The sequence below is a fragment of the Gobio gobio genome (genome assembly GCF_949357685.1).
Source record: "Gobio gobio genome assembly, chromosome: 1".
In the NCBI taxonomy this organism is placed as follows: Eukaryota; Metazoa; Chordata; class Actinopteri; order Cypriniformes; family Gobionidae; genus Gobio; species Gobio gobio.
In genome coordinates, this window is record NC_137097.1 from 34,935,646 (window position 1) to 34,954,078 (window position 18,433).

The window sequence follows — 18,433 nt, forward strand, 5'->3', positions numbered from 1 at the left end:
AGTCTATAGGTGGAGAGACGGATTTGTTTTTTTGCACAATATGGAGTGCTGCATGTTTGTTATTCTTGAGTGGTTGATTAAAAAACCTACAAAGGCAAAACCTCATGCATGCAGAAATAAAAATCCAAAATAAAACCTCTCTCTCTCTCACTCTCAGGTTTCTCTATACTGGAAACTCTCACTACCATTTCTACTAGTGCAGAACCAAACCCAATGGCATCCCTTACGCTTGTATAGGAGTAATGCAAAATTGTAATGCACTACTTTAAAAGTAACTTTCCCCAACATTGCAGTGTAAAAATGTATACGATATAATCTCAATAACTGACAAAGTACAAAAACTATTTAATATATATATATATTTTTCATCAAGTAAATATAAACAAACAAAAGTTATAATAATCTACTTAGAAAATGCAACATGGTAAAATATTCTGAATATTCCATTTGCATTCTATATAATGGCTTTGAATTATTATGAAGCATTAATTCATAACACCACCAAAAGAAAAAACAATAGGCCTACTAATGCAGACTATTTACATTTCCCACTCATGCACTGAAATAAATATGAGTAAAAAGTTAGTGGTATCATACAGCAAGAGTTTTAAACAGTGATCTTGTTTCGATAAAGTCAGGAGATCAAGCTGAACTTTAACAATATCCTTTTTTTTGGTTGAAAGTGAACCCCTTTTCAAATGACAAGTTTTACAAGAGTTAAACACCATTTAACACTCAACCCATATTATTACTTGTATACACAACTGTCTGTGACCCAATGGAAGCTTGTTTCTGCCACAGAATAAAATAAAAAAAAGGTAATTGTTTTTATACACAAGTTTATATCTCACAATTCTCAGAAAAAGAAATCTGAATTATGAGTTAAAGTCAGAATTGTGAGATATAAATTCTTAATTGTGAGAAAAGTCAGAATTGCGAGTTTATATCTTGTCATTCTGACTATTTCTTGCAATTCTGACTTTATATATCGCAATTCTGACTTTACAACTCGCAATTCTGACTTTACAACTCGCAATTCTGACTTTACAACTCGCAATTCTGACTTTACAACTCGCAATTCTGACTTTATATCTCGCAATTCTGACTTTACATCTCGCAATTCTGAATTTCAACTCAAATTCGGACTATATAACTCTTAATTTTGACTTTACAACTCGCAATTCTAACTTTATATCTCTCAATTCTGACTTTATAACTCGCAATTCTGACATTACAACTCGCAATTCTGACTTTATATCTCTCAATTCTGACTTTATAACTCGCAATTCTGACTTTATATCACAGAATTCTGACTTAATAACTCGCAATTGCAAATTTACCTCGCAATTCTGAGAGAAAAACTCATAATTCCCCAGACAGCAACATAGTGTCGGCTCAGATCCGACATTATGTTGCTGTCTGGGATCTTTTAAAATGCTTTTTTCTGTGGCGGAAACAAGCACCCATTGTGACCCCAAGCATAAAATTGTCAATTTAAACAGAACACGAGTGCTACAGATGTTAACTCAGGGGAAAGTGCGGTGTGACAAGCCCATGTTCTGTCCCTATATGAAACTGTGTCTGTGTGGTCAGACTAAAGAGAGTAAAGTTTGAGCTGATCCTCCATGTCTCCCTCCGTCATCTCTCCGAACGCGTCCTGGTTTTCTCGGAGCAGTTTGAAGATGGCAGCCAGCTGCTCCTGCTGAACCCTACGACACAAACACAACAGCATAAACAACAATCACACACAGCTATCTACAGTCATCATCATTCACTCAAGGCTTAGTCTCAGCTCAAAAAGGGCTTAACTGAGGGAAATTCATTTGAAACATTAGGTTATATAATATTTTTGTTTGGAGTTACAGCGCATCAGAAGAAATGATGCCACAACAAACATTAAATCACATTTGGCTCTTTATTGATATTACAAAAGCCATAAGGTGTAATCGCACAAAACTCTGTCAAAGTCACATTTTACTGCAAAATCTAAATTATAGCCTCATAATCTCATTACAACAATGCAGAAAAGCATTCATACATGGTAATACTTGTACATATTACTGTAAAAAGAACTTTTTCATAATGCAAAAAACAGTTCTAAAATTTTTATTTTATTTTACTTATGCAAAATATTATAATTGATCCAATCTCTTCTGATTCTGGGGTGAAATGTCACCTGGACAGTAAAATGTTTTTTTTTTTTAATGAGATTCACCTTTTATTATTATTCTTTTTTGTAAACATTACCAACAACAGCGAAAAAAAATCTATATGGTTTCTATTTCATCATACAGATGTCTGACTGCAGTGTGAGCACATTATTTCCCATCAGCCTGTGATGGTCATAACGGTGTGTGTGTGTGTGTGTGTGTGTGTGTGTGTGTGTGTGTGTGTGTGTGTGTGTGTGTGTGTGTGTGTGTGTGTGTGTGTGTCCACAAGGGGGCGTGATGGTATTTCACAAGAGCAGGAACATATATTCATATCATGTTATTGTTCTTTGGTGATTTGCTTTAAGAAGCTTGCTATTCACAGACAGAAATGCAATGTGGCCTGTACAGAAAAAAAAAAAAAAAAAAAAAAAGCCGTTTCCATCACAACACATTTCAGAGACAGTCCAATGAAGAAGTCACTCCACAACGGTCCTCAAGGGGACACACTTTTCCACACGCTTTGACTTCTGCTTACTCAGCAATTCTGAAAAAGAAAAATACAAGGATATTCAGTATCATAAAGCCACAGCTTCGTAAACCATTAAACATGAACCTCTTGAGGTGTTCTCCACATGCTGTACAAACACATGCGCATGAATTCAAACTAGCACAACCTCAGAGAAACAATTATAGGTCAAAACAGAACCATCACACACTAACCAGTAACTGTCATGCTTAGCTTCATATATAGAACCCTTTAGAGGTTCCCATCATTTTATGGTTTTAGTTTTAATTCATATTTAATTTTAATTAAATTTGATTAATTAAATAGCTTGTAAACCTAAAAACCACAACAACAACAAAAAAAGTCATTAAACATGAGAGTATTATGCCATCATTGAAGACTTAAAAGGCATCTTTTTGCATAAAAGGTTCTTTAAAATGGAGTCAAGAACCCCAGAGTTCTTTATAGAACCCCATTGAACCCTAGTGACTCTAAATTAATTAGCAAGACACTTCAGGTCAATAGGGTAAAAATAGTAACAAATATTTCACCATACTTTCCCCGGTTGACTAATCACACATTAAGGCAATTGTAATTTGTTTTACATTCTGAAAATGGTATGTTTAGCTTATGAAACATTATCTAATTAAATATGCACTAGTTTGCACAAACGTCCAGCACAATAAAGCAGACATTGGTCATTGATAAATGCAGGTTCAAAGTTCTTCCATTTTGTTGACATATTAAAGGTTTTTACAGTTTTTTTTTTTTTTTTTTGAGCTCTTATTTTATCATGCTATAAATCCGAAAATACAGTCAGATAAAAAAAAAAAATCACCATGTTTTTAGGACTAAAATGTTACAATATATGAAAAATGTATGAACAAACTCCTCTGTAAAAAAAAACCCTTCAGAACATAAATGTGACCCTGGAGCACAAAACCACACACGGATAACAGTGAGATTTCTGGCCCAGCGTTGGAGGGAGAAAAAAAAAAAACGCCATTTAAAGATTTAGATAAAGTGTGATAAAATAAACACTTAAAAGTGTATTATGAATGTTTCCACTGTTATGAAGACATGTTATGGAAGCAATAATGTTATGCAAGCAGTGCCTGAAAATGATTTTGCCTGTAGTGTCTTGCACTGAAGTGTCTGTAATTTCTTTGTAATCATATTTAAAGGTACACTATGTAACTTATGTTCAAAATTAAAGAGGATGAACTGAGAATTAAAATTTTCCGTGATCTTTTGACAGTTAAGAAGCTTACTTTAAAGATATCCTGTAAGTTTTAAAACCCAAAACTCCCTTGTTATTTCAAAAACAGCTTTTATTGAAACCAAGGCCAGAAAACGACAGGATCTAAAAAATTTAAAAAAAGCGTGGAATTATGATATAGTGATATCATAAAAAGGCCACTTAGCAGAAGATGATCAACGTCTACGTCTACATCAACGCGAGAACGAGGAAAGAACGTCACAGGATCAATAACATTACCTTCCAAAGGATCCTAATCAGTCCCTCCGGAAAAAAACGTGATTATGCAATCGCATGATTTAATGCATAATCAGCCAAAGTCTGCATATTTATGCGGGGGCTGCATTTTTTCAAATACGCCGCACTTTCGCAGCGTAAATTGCCTATTTCCACGTACAAAATATGTGGGGCTAGCATGATTTCATAATGCCCGCATTTTCGTTGCAAAAGTCATATATATTAGCAGAAAGTTGAAAAATGTTTGTTTATGTCACACAAGAGCCGCCATTTCCCTCTATTGCCATGGGAACGTTTTGAAGTGACGTAATAACTCGACGTGAACGTCATCGAAAAGCTGCAAACCCCGTGGTGAAATCATAGATACAGGTGAAACCATGATGAAGCACGCAAATTCCCATTTGCTAACAAAAATAACAGCAAAAGACTGCGCAAAGCAGTTTCCCGGTTTGTTGACCGATTTCAAAAAACAGCATCATGAAGCTTCAAAGCGTTATGAATCAGTGAGTCGATTCAGCGGTTTGGATCGCCAAAGTCACGTATTTCAGCAGTTTGACACGCAATCCGAATCATGAATCGACTCGCTGATTCATAACGCTTCGAAGCTTCATGATGCTGTTTTTTGAAATCGCTCATCACTATATAAGTCGTTATTTAGGTTTTAGCACAAAAACTAATTCTCGTCGCTTCATAAAGTTATTGTACAACCACTGTAGTGAGATGGACTTTGTAACGACGTCTTTAGTAGCTTTTATGGGTCTTGAGAGTGTAAAGTGCATTGTGCCAATGGAGGCCTTTCTGAGCCATCGGATTTCTGCCAAGCTCGATCTTCTCCCTTTTCCCGTCACATATCACATCGGAAAGGCATTTACTTTCAATAAAAAATGAAGAAAATGTTCTAAAAGTGGAAATAAAGTGCCTAACAAAATGTTTAATAATAAAAGTAGGCTATTTATTGGGTATGGTTAGGGGTAGATGTCGGGAGGGCTTTTATTGTCCCATTAAGGTGACATCCATTTAATAATTTTAATAAATATAATCATTTACACTGTTATTGTTGCATCCTGTTAATGTACAACAATACGGAGGTGCAAATAGTTTGTATCTACAAAAATAAAGTATAAATAGCATCTAATTACTACGTACACACATTACAAAGAACTGCTACTTTTACATGGTCTAAATAGAATATCACTATTTTCACTTAGTGCAAATAGCATCGCTAAGAAAATGCTGCTATTTTCACTGTGAAAATAGCGATATACTCTATTCACACAGTGTAAATAGCATATATTGTTAAGAAAATATGCTATTTGCACTTAGTGTAAATAGCTGCTGCCTTAAATTATATAGAAAACAATCAAAAAACGCTCCTTTCAAATCAATGAAGTGGTCAAGCTGTAATTGTAAAAACGCAGTAAAAGTATTCAAGGTGGTTCCACTTATTTCATATGCAAAGATATCAGCCAATCACAGCAGTGGGCGTTTACACTAAAGTCTCACAGCAGACAAACAGAGCAGTCAAACCAGGATAGAAAATAGCCATTTAATTCTCAATTGTGACAATTTTATATATTAACATTATAAAGTGCACCCCAGGTAACATTATCAAATAATAAAAAAATCCAGTTCATGACCCCTTTAACAATTTAAATAAGGAGTCAATACATCATCAATCCTTCTTCCAAAACAAGTTGTGTCTGATTCACTATGGTAAACCTATTAGACTTGTTTACATTTTAGACCGAGCGTGACGGTTTTTGCAGGAAATTGCGTACATGCGTCACTCGCACGTGCGTCTCTCCATATATTCGTAAATAGAGAAAAGTTGCTTGTATGGTGTTGGAGTGGCAGAGGCTAGTTTTCACAACGAGTGAGAAAGGTTGATATGGAGCTGCTAAATATCCAAACCTCTGGGGAATCACCCGTTTTAAACAAACGCCAAAAACAAAGTAGAGTCTGCTGGCAAAGCGAGAATGCGACAGAGCCGTAATAAAACAAGAATCAACACTGGCTTGGCTTTTTGGAGATGGTGAGAACTGAAGGATTTGAAATGTTGGAAAAGCGACGCAACAGGTGAGTAAGGTATTTTATTGAACATATACATGGCCATATGTAGCTCTCGAACAGAGTTCATTGTAAAGCATAATCTATTGTGAAGATCATTATGGGTTATTGTTGCGCTGTGCAGGAATTTATTTTTAAGGAAGTAGCGTGTCTATTAATGGGTAAAGCTAGTCAGCTTGAGATCCTTTCAATCTTGACTGGTAATAGGATAATCATATTCATCCGCACATTCACACACAGCCAAAGAACAACTAAAACAACATTCTTCTGCAAAACGCATGGGTCATTTTAACCGCTAGAGGGACAAAAGTTACATAGTGTACCTTTAAGCTCTACCGCTTCTGTGACGAGCCGTTGATTTCAGTGAAAATCAAAAAGACTGTTATGAGAGATGAATCGATGAAGGAGCATGTCACTCACCGTTGGCAGCTCTGGTGTTGTGATGTTACTGGTTAAGGTTTGGCAGAGCGTGTTAGTCGTGCAGCAGTTGGAGGCGGTGGAAACATTCAGGAGACACGCTTGTAGTCGTGTTAGTAAAGTGTCCTGGCAAACACATTTGTTTTCATGCAATCATATTTAGTTGATTAGACAAATTTAGTTTATTACGGCAAATCCAAACGATTTGAAGCATGTGCTGCCGTGACCCACAAAGGCGTCATATCACGAGGAATCAATTGTCCTTGATCTTTTGAGATAAAGGAGCCTGGTGTTCAATGAAAAACGGTCCAGTCAACACATGACTGCCCACATTTACACATCAATGCTGCCAGAAACACAGTTTATTTCAAAGGATCAGAGAGAGGCTGGACAAATGGTCATGAAACACCTCAGGGTACAAACCATTTTTTAAAATGTCCCTTTAAGATTTTCTGAATGTGCCATTCTATCCAATACAGATCTCAAGAACGGTACAAAAACACATGCAAAAGACATGCAGACAGGAAGTCTACACAAGTCAGGAAGTATCCTAGAGCTATTTCAGTATGATTTCACTTTGCTAAAGAAGTATTTTCGGCACTTCTCGCCTCCCTTTGGTCTACTTTGAATAGTATAATCTGTTATTTGTTTAAGGTACAGTAAATCTCTTCTAAATATACCTCTGACTGGGAATCTATTATTACTACAATGAAGCATGTGATTATCTATGAATTACTTGATCAGCAGAAAATTATGACACGCCGCGGCTCCTACATGACTCAATAATAGAGGGTATACGCGTGACATCACCGTCGGCTGGAGTGACAGCGGTTTACGCCGCAAACAAATGGATCGCTGCATTTCACAGAAACAACTGAACTCCAGACAGATTTGCAGTTATTGTTTTGTCTCAATATGCTGAATTTTGGGGTAAAATCATAGCCTATAAATTGTATTGTTATATATTGTATTGACAACTCATCAATTAAATAAATCTTATATTCTGCATAATTGGATGTTTTTCAAATAAACAAAGACAAAAACTATAGGGCTGGACGTTATGACGATATAGATATATATATATATATATATACACACATTGATAGAAGTGATCAACCGGATTTAGACCCATCTATATTGGATTTATATAAAGCGTTCACAGGCAAATTTGCTTTATGTATTTCCCCGGCGTCAAAACATCCCCGGCGATTACATCTTTAAGGACATGGAATTAAATTTATTAATATGTAAATATTTTCTAAAATTAAATGCCCACAAACATCATGATTTGCGTAAAAAAACAAAAACAAAATCACTAGCTATGTTTCCATCCAAAGTTGCGAAATTTCAACTATTTCAATAATCGCATAAAACATTTGCGAATAAAGCAGTGTTTCAATCCCAATGTGTTGAAGAGAACAAAATTGTCACTTCCTGGGAAATTGGAAGAAACTGCGGCTCTTTTTTCCTCCATCATTAAGGGGTTGTGAGTGCAGATGACATGCAATAAACACAGCTGTGTTTGTGAACGCAATCGCGTGAGACGCTTCTGGGAGGGAATTAAACCAAATCATTCTGATGACAAACTTTGGCTCAGGCGTTTCAGAACGACCAAACCAACATTTGAGATGCTGCGATGAGATTGGTCCGCTGGTTAGTCCAGTTATCCAATCACATCCTCTGTAGAGGGATTAATTCAGCAAACATTGCCATCTTAGTTTATGTGCATATGGCATGTGTCTTTTTGGATACTTAAATTTTTTTTTTAAAGTACATACTTAAGCGTACATACGCTTTTAAAGCGCATTTTTAGGATTTATGTGTATCTTGGCATTTCCATCCAGCATTTTTTGTATGTGGTATCCCAAAATGCGCATTAAAATAGGTGGATGGAAACATAGCTAAGGAGTAAATCACTGAAAAAGCGTAAAGTTTTGATGGCTGTTTATTACTTTGACAGCATTTAGTTTATATAAATGTGTCTAATCAGTAGGAAAACATTCTACATATCAGGGAATAAAAAGTCTAAATCAATTGTGTAATTTATTCAAAAGTGTGGAAACTCTGTTGAATTTCAGCTCAACGTTCTGTGTGGTGTGTCAAATGCACTCTCATTAATAAAAAGGGGGACTATTCTTAATTTAAATTTTGCCTCACCCTGATATGTACCTGGTATGGATCAATTCACTGCATGACCTTTTATTTATGACATTTTTTTTGGAATGGATGGAAGTAAATTGGATGGCCAAGATGGCGGCGCGAGTAGATCGCGAGGCTCAGCGTCTCTCCAGATTCTGCAATTTTGCGGTATTTTTCCTGTTCTTCTCGGGTCTGTTCGCACAGAACAGTTGTGCCTTTACATCGTACACCCGCGCTGAGCTTTTGGATATTGGTTTGCGAATTTCCGACAGTTTTATGGACAATCTACAACTCCTTCCTGAGATCGCTAAGACACCGGTGACTCTGCACTCTACCCGGCCGGGCGGAAGTGCACGCAGACGGCGGCGTGATCGTAAACAAAGGCGAGGGAGACGTGGAGGAACGCGTGCTAAGCTAACGCTTACTCCTCATCGGCTCTCTTTACCCAGCATTTTCCTTGCCAATGTACGGTCGCTAGTGAACAAAATGGAGGAGATTCGACTCAGCATCACACACAGTAAGAAACTTTTGAACTGTAACGTCCTAATATTCACGGAAACCTGGTTAAACAGCGGAATACCGGACACCGCTATCGAGCTAGCGGGACGCCACACACTCCGGGCGGATAGAACATTAGATGGCTCTGGGAAGAGCAGAGGGGGTGGATTGTGCATTTATATTAACAAAGCTTGGTGCACAAACTCTGCTATTGTTGGGAGTCATTGTTCAGCTAACCTGGAGTTTCTCATGGTTAAATGTAGACCGTTTTATCTACCGCGGGAGTTCACCTCCACTATTATCACAGCAGCTTATATTCCACCCGATGCTGATGCCAAGCTTGCTATGAAAGAACTTCACGCAGCCATCAGTAAACAACAGACTGATCACCCGGAAGCTGCGTTTATTGTTGCAGGTGACTTTAATCACTCAAACTTAAAGTCAGTGCTACCCAAGTTTCACCAGCATGTTTCCTGCCACACCAGAGGAAACAAAACCTTAGACCATGTCTACACAAACATGGCCGGAGCTTACGTTGCGACACCCCTCCCCCACCTGGGACAGTCAGACCACCTCTCTTTGTTTCTCAGACCCAAATATTCACCCCTCATCAACCGCGTGAAGCCATCAATGAAAACCATCAAGGTGTGGCCTGCGGGGGCAGACTCCACACTCCAGGAAAGGTTTCTAAACACAGACTGGAGTATGTTTGCTTCTCAAGCCACCAGTGGCGCTCACACGGACATTGACTCCTACACCTCCTCAGTATTGGATCATATCAATACCACCATCGACAGTGTTACAACCCAGAAACAGATCACCACATACCCAAATCAGAAGCCTTGGATGAACAGGGAAGTACGACTCCTGCTGAAGTCACGCAATACTGCCTTCAGATCAGGAGATGCACAAGCCTACAGCGCATCCAGGGCAAACCTGAAGAGGGGCATCAAAAAGGCCAAGCACTGCTACAAGCTTAAGATTGAGGGTCACTTTTCCAACTCTGACCCTCGACGCATGTGGCAGGGCATCCAGGCCATCAGTGACTACAAACCCCCCCACTCCACCCCCGCAGCCACTGATGTCAACTTCCTGAATGAGCTAAATTACCTTTATGCTCGTTTTGAAAGAGACAACAGAGAAACTGCCACCAAGCTCAAACCCTCAGCTGACCACCCACCAATCACACTCTCCACCACAGATGTCTGCAAGGCACTGAGCCGGATCAGCGCGCACAAGGCTGCTGGACCAGACAACATCCCTGGACGTGTGCTCAGGGCATGTGCGGAGCAGCTCGCTGGGGTTTTTACAGACATTTTCAACCTGTCTCTCGCCCAAGCAGCTGTACCATCATGCTTTAAACGCACTTCCATTGTGCCAGTGCCGAAACACTCCAGCCCGAGGTGCCCTAATGACTACCGCCCTGTAGCACTCACACCCATCATTATGAAGTGCTTTGAGCGGCTGGTCCTGGAACACCTAAAAGACTCTATACCATCCACATTGGACTCACACCAGTTTGCCTACCGCAGCAATAGGAGCACAGAGGATGCCGTTTCCATGGCACTGCACTCTGTGCTCACCCATCTGGACCATAAGAACACGTATGCACGCATGCTGTTTGTTGACTTCAGCTCAGCATTCAACACTGTCATCCCATCCAAGTTAATAGCCAAACTTGGAGACCTGGGCATCAACACTTCAATGTGTAACTGGATTTTGGACTTCCTAACTGACAGACCCCAGAATGTTCGATCAGGATCCACCTGCTCCACATCCATCACACTCAACACTGGTGTACCACAGGGCTGTGTGCTAAGTCCGTTTCTCTACTCCCTCTTCACCTCCGACTGCAAGCCTGTGTATGGAACTAATTCCATCGTCAAGTTTGCGGATGACACTACGGTGATTGGTCTCATCAGCAACAACGATGAGACTGCCTACAGGGAAGAGATCCAGCACCTGGCCACATGGTGCGCTGATAATAACCTGCTCCTCAACACCACCAAAACGAAGGAGCTCATCGTGGACTTCAGGAAGGAGTCAAGAGGCACACACGACACCATCCACATCAATGGAATGGCTGTTGAGCGTGTCTCCAGTTTCAAGTTCCTGGGGATCCACATCTCGGCGGACATGTCGTGGACGACCAACACCTCCAGCCTGGTCAAGAAGGCTCACCAGCGCCTCTTCTTCCTGAGGACACTGAGGAAGAATCAGCTCTCCTCGGCCATCCTGGTGAACTTCTACCGCTGCGCAATAGAAAGCATCCTGACCAACTGTGTGGCAGTGTGGTATGGGAGCTGCTCTGTTGCGGAGCGCAAGGCACTGCAGCGGGTGGTGAAAACTGCCCAGCGCATCAGAGGGACTCCACTGCCTGCCATCGAACACATCCAGAGGAAACGCTGCCTGCATCGAGCTCGCAGCATCCTCAAGGACTCCTCTCACCCAGCCCACAGACTGTTTTCTCTCCTGCCCTCCGGCAGGCGTTTCAGGATCCTCCGGACCAGGACCAGCAGACTAAAGAACAGTTTTTTCCCCAGAGCTGTCTCTTTATTGAACTCAAACCCCCGTTGATCCACTTCCCTCATAAACTGATAACTCTCCTACCTCACATCTGCCTTCACTTTGTTATTTGCACTACTGACTGTTTATTACAGTAACAACTGTTTACTTATGCATTCTGCACCACCATACCGTAACTGGATAATGCTCATCTGCACTGCCGACTGTATTTACAGTAACAATGTTTACATTTGCATTTTGCACCGTACTTCTAACTGGAATATGCAACCACTTTCCACTGCACTTTTACACTTTCTTTCGGATAGCTCTGTCCATAATTTATTGTACTAACTTAATCCACTGCTATATTCCTCATATTAGCCTAACATATTACTGTATACCTCTAACTGTAAAATTCTGTTCAAGTAATAACCGTCTGTATATTTATTCATAGTACATAGTCACCTGTAAATTCTGTTTATAGTAATAGCCATCTGTATATTTATTCATAGTACATATTCACCTGTAAATTCTGTTTATAGTAATAGCCATCTGTATATTTATTCACTGTATATATTCATCTGTAAATTCAGTTCTACTTATAGTAATAACCATCTCTACTTATACATATTTATATATATTCAGAACATTTTTATGTCCTGCACTTACGCAACCATTGTATATATCCTGCACTTGCTGCTATTGCACTTCTGGTTAGACCTAAACTGCATTTCGTTGCCTTGTACTTGTACTTGTGTAATGACAATAAAGTTGAATCTAATCTAAATGCAAAGTAATGCAAAACATATTTGGACACCCGATCTACATATACAAATGTCTTTAAGTCATTGCATCATCTTGAATCATCTTGATAACAAAATAGCAAAATTTGCATTAAAATGCCACGTGAGCTTCATTAGCGTCACTTGTCGTCGTCTTTTTTGCTCATTGTCTTTGAACACAGTTCAACACAGTTCATACATCTACTCCAATCACCAAAACACCTATGAAGTCATTAACATGATCAACTATCTCTTCAAAATCATTCTTTTGAACAGACACTTTTCACTGACAATGCAACAATGACATTCAGACATTAAGTGTGCAGGCTTAAGTGTCCAAATACATTTAGGGGCCACAGCATGATTATTAATGCACTCCTTTAATATAGTTATGTACAAAAAAAGGTTATAAATAATTTTGATTCATATTCTATTTTGCGTAACATTCCAAGTAGCATCATGTGTTCTCCATCAAAAGCACGTTCTCCGACTTAGGCAAATTACTGTACATCAGGATGGCTATTAATACCCATAATGCCCTGCCCTGCTCATAATACACAGGCCTTCATGAGTGTTCAGTGACCTCCATCTGTGAGCTTTTCCCTAGTAATGTGTGCGTCACTTTAATGAATCCCTTGAGCTCCGGGCAGGGCCTGCGTTTCTCTGCGTATGCTTTCAGACAGATGCAGAACACATGCAGCCACTCTGCTTTGTGAACACGGCCCATCATTTGACCAGGAGGAGACCAGGAGCCTATGTGGAGACTACTGGACAGTCCACCGGTCAATGTAGTCCATAATGTGCAGAAGACACAGTGACCTTAAACACTATGAACCTGCTGAATCACAGTGTTAAATGGACAGTTCACCCAAAAATGATCATTCTGACATAATTTACCCACTCTCGTGATATGCTGAACACATATTATTGTCTTTCATTCATGGAACTCAAAAGGAGATGTTTGGGAAAAGCTTCTCTTTTCCAGGCAAGGTATGTAGCTCCAAAAGGACAAATAAATAAATAACCATAAATATGAAAAAAACAACAACAACAAAAAAACAACCTATGTGATTTTACAAACAAACAAACAAACAAACAAACAAACAAACAAACAGTTACTTCACAAATAGATATGAAAAAAAGTTGTGACCTTACAAACCAGTAAATACAATGACTTTACAAAAAAGGTAACAATGACTTTACAAACAAACAAACAAACAAACAAACAAACAAACAAACAAACAAACAAACAAACAAACAAACAAACTGCCTTAACACTAAACATAAAATAAACCTTTAAAATAAACAGTTACTTTACAGAAATAAATAACAAATAGTAACTTTACAAACAAATAAACAAAGTGACTACAAAAATAAAAGAATAAACAGTGACTTTACAAACAAACAAATAAACTGACTTTACAAACAGATAAGTAAACAAAAGTGACTAAACAAAAATAAAATGTAACTTTACAAATAAATACACAGTGATTTTACAAACACAAATAGTGACTTTACAAACAAATAAACAAAGTGACTAAATAAATAAAAGAATAAACAGTGACTTTACAAACAAAAAGGAATACACAGTGACTTTGCAAACAAACAAAAACTGACTTTACAAACAAATAAATGAACAAAGTTACTTTACAAGATAACAGTGACTAAAACAAATAAACTGACTTTACAAACAAACTGACTTTACAAACAGATAAGTAAACAAAAGTGACTAAACAAAAATAAAATGTAACTTTACAAATAAATACACAGTGATTTTACACAAACACAAATAGTGACTTTACAAACAAATAAACAAAGTGACTACATAAATAAAATAATAAAGATTGACTTTATAAACAATTAAATAAACAGTGACTTTACAAACAAAAAGGAATAAACAGTGACTTTATAAACAAACAAATAAACTGACTTTACAAACAAAGTTACTTTGCAAACAAACAAAAACTGACTTTACAAACAAATAAATGAACAAAGTTACTTTACAAATAAGATAACAGTGACTTAAACAAATAAACTGAAACAAAGTTTCTTTACAAACAAACAAATAAACTGACTTTACAAACAAAGTGACTTTACAAAAACAAATAAACTGACTTTACAAAAAGATAAGTAAACAGTGGCTTTTCAAACAAAGTTACTTTACAAATAAAAAAATAACAGTGAATTTACAAACAAATAAACAAAGTGACTACATAAATAAAATAATAAACAGTGACTTAATAAACAATTAAATTAATAAACAGTGACTTTACAAACAAAAAAGTGACTTACAAATATAAATACATGACTAAATAAATAGCAACTTTACAAATAAATACATGACTAAATAATAAAGTAGGCTAGGCGTTACAAATTAATGAATGCATGTATGCATAAATAAATGCGACTTTACAAATAAAAAAAATAAATAAATAAAGTGACCTTACAAATAAATAAACAACTTTATAAATAAAATAAAAATGGTGACTTTACAAATAAATAGTGACTTTATAAACAAGCAAGCAAACAAACAAACAAACAAAGAGTGAGTACATGAGTACAAGGGTGAGTACATGACAGAATATCATTTTTGGGTGAACTTTTTCAGTAACTCAGCATGTCAGGACATGAGTTGTCAGTGGCACTGAGGTCACTGAATAAGGAAAGTGAGTGGAAGGGAAGATATTCGTGTTACACCCTGAGTGTCAGCACAAGGTGACGGGGAGGGCTGAGGGGTGAGACTGTGGGGGTGTCAGGGGGTCAAACTGAAGTAAATGATACCTTACCAGAGGTCTGACACAGGCATACTGCCTGGTGTTGTTTAAAGAGCGGTAAAGTCATTTGTCAACTCTATCCTGCAAAGATAAAGGGCATAAAGGGTTCGCCTACATTAGCATCTGCTATCTGAGAATCACTGAAATTAAACCTTCAAGTTGGACAATTAGCACTCATGTGTGAAGTGCACTAGATTTGACCTCGGTTGATTTCAACGGAGTTTGGTGTTAGCATGTGGCTAAGCCAAATAAGGAATATTTCATACAAATATTAGATAAAAAAAAGCCCATTTTTAATTAGACACAACTTGATCGAAATGTTTTAGTATTGCATGATACTCTACATTCACATATCTGCCTTTTTAGTTCAGATCTCCCACTGCTCAATCGGTATGTTTTATCACGCAAACAAACCACACCCACCGCAGGCAGAGTGCGCCTGAACCTCCAGACAAACCTTGAGCCCCCACGGCGCCCCTGAGAGTCTGCTGTAGATAACATGAGTGCTTAACGTGTGTAACATCTCACCCCCTTATCCAAACACCCACAGCAGAAGGCTGTGTGCAACACTGCTACAAACGGCCCAAAGGAGGGGGAGGAACACAAACTTTCCTCTCACAACAGCTCTATACCGGACATGTCATGGAGTCATGGACCAAACTACCACATCCATCACAAGGTTTCATATAACAAAACGATTCCAAGCATATAACTGTCTAAAATTGTTTTGTTTAATTGGTAAGACTTTATAATAAGGTTCCATTTGTTAACAATGAACTAAAAGAAAAACACTTCTAAAGCATTTAATAGTCTTAGACAATTTACTTAAATTGTACACACACACACACACACACACACACATAATTGACGTGTGTGTATGTGTGTGAAAGCAGCGCATTAATATAGAACGATTATTAAACTGACTGGAACTACCTGTGCATTAAACTGTATTATTGTTTTACACCTTCCAGCCAATCAGAATCGAGTATTCAGACAGACCATGGTTATTTATTACTTAAATTGGCCTGAGCTAACATGAACCAACAATGAACACTGCATACTTCAGAGGGGATGCCTCAAATATACGTCACACACTTGAAATGCTGTTTGAGTCAAGCATTTTTAGATATATATGAAGTACAAAACAGTGAAATGTTGGTTCTACTGTTGTGCGTTTATGAGATGCTGTTGTTTCTGTAGATGGATTGAGGAAGAACTGACCTTTGCTCCTCTTCCATCTCTTCCTTGGTCATTCTCTTCTCAAACTTGGTGGTCCTCTTGTTACCGGGCACGGCGGTCTCGCCCTCATCTGCCGCTAAAGCAGCTGCAACATCTAAAAGAGATGACGGCACATTTTTCAGCATCATTACTCCAGTCTTCAGTGTCACACAATCCTTCAGAAATCATTCTAAAATGACTATTTGATGCTCAAGAAGCATTTCTGATTATTATGAGTTGTGGAAACCATGATACATTTTTTTTTTTTCAAGATTCTTTGATGAATGGAAAGTTCAAAAGAAGCATTGAAAGAGATATTTTGGTAACCATGTAAAAGTCTCTACTGTCACTATGCTCTTTTTCAAAGAATCGGTTGAATCTTGAATCGGTTTCTGGGCTCTACTTGAATGTTAAAAAAACATTTTTAATAATCGTTGCAGCACCTCTCTTCCCAGTCTGTCAGTAATGCTCGGTTTAGGTCCTGTCTCTATGAAGCCCCTCCTTCTGAAAAGCACAATGTGCTCTGATCGGTTGGCTGGATCTGTGTGTTGTGATTGGTCAACCGCTTCAAGTGTTTGGGAAATGTCCCACCTCTTGCCATAATCGTGAGTTTCAACACTACTAACTCAACCAGGCTATATTTAGCGTATGCCTTGGGCGGGAATGACTTAAATGATGAATATTGTGACGTGTTCGTTCCCGGAAGAAAATTCAAGACTACAATCAAGGGCTCCAGACTGCGAACAAATGGTTGCAATTGCAAAAATTTTTACTTGCTTGCGGTGCGACTAAATTTAGTTAGAGGTCGCACTGGTGCCACCACCACGTTGCCCAAATGATAAGAGCTGCCATTTCTGTTACATATGCAGGGTTTTTCCTGGGTCAAAAATGGTCTTTGGTGGTGGCTGACAGACATGGTCATCCATACACACACGCACGCACAGTAAAAAAGTACCCTACTCACGTGATCTGCAAGCGCAATACTGACAATACATTTGAAATAAATTCAAAGAAAGTTTGTAACTTTTGCTTATCTTATTTTGATCCCACATGAAAAAATACTATAGTATATTATAGTAAAATTACTCTAGTAAATACTATAGTGTTTTTGAACCGTACTATAGTAAATATACTACGGTAAATAAACAAAGTGTAGTAAATACTACAATTTACTGTAGTATCTTTACTAAAGTATGGTTCAAAAACACTATAGTAATTTTACTATAATAAACTATAATATACTATAGTATTTTTTCATGTGGGATTCCTTGATGTGTGTTTTTGTTCCTCATTTTTACACTATTTACTGATAATTGTTTTGGTATATAATCATATCAATACTAAAAAGTAGTAGGCTATTTAGAAAATGAACAAATAGCCTAATTTTCTGCCATATTCAATTTCATAAAATTATCAGCTAGCTAACAACAACTTTGTTCTGGGTTCACCTCACTCCAGTCTAAACTAAGCGATTTATAGGCTATTTATTTTACTACACATTATGAACATAAATAAGCTGAAAGACTGTGGATAATTCAAACTAACTCTTACACCCACTCTTGCTAAATTGGGTAAGCACACTTGTGTTCTCATTTCAGGTGTTCTGAGTAAATGATTAAACTGATTCGTGAGTTCAGTGTTGGACGGATCAGTTGTTCTAACCAGTCGTTAAAATGATTCGGTTCAAAGGAGACATCAGGTGGTGAATCGGACATTAGCAGACGCGTTGTGTGCGAATCCCGTCTGTTAGAACATCGCAAAAGATTTGTCAACACACAGAAAACACTTCATAACTGGACACGATTTGTTTCCCGTTTATTGAAAGTATGGTTTATGTCAGCTGGTCAGAGAATCAGTCAATGTTTTTTGAGCGCATTTCACAC

The 18,433-nt window shown here is 37.9% G+C and overlaps 1 protein-coding gene across 3 annotated transcripts in view; it reads right to left on the reverse strand.

Annotated features, from left to right (window-relative positions):
• Window positions 1-322: 322 nt before the first annotated feature.
• The window catches only part of LOC307136312 (uncharacterized protein), a 53,789-nt gene continuing 35,678 nt past the window's right edge, over window positions 323-18,433 (reverse strand). Inside the window, exons 4-6 of one of the 3 annotated variants that reach the window (XM_079833214.1) lie at window positions 16,554-16,665; window positions 15,345-15,413; window positions 1,899-2,694 (exon numbers count right to left, since the gene is read on the reverse strand). In XM_079833214.1, the coding sequence (XP_079689340.1) occupies window positions 15,380-15,413; window positions 16,554-16,665 (146 nt within the window). In that variant the 3' untranslated portion in view covers window positions 1,899-2,694; window positions 15,345-15,379. Of the gene's footprint in view, window positions 1,710-1,898; window positions 2,695-15,344; window positions 15,414-16,553; window positions 16,666-18,433 lie in introns of those variants that run through there. The other 2 variants (XM_079833213.1, XM_079833215.1) reach the window with 2 other exon arrangements.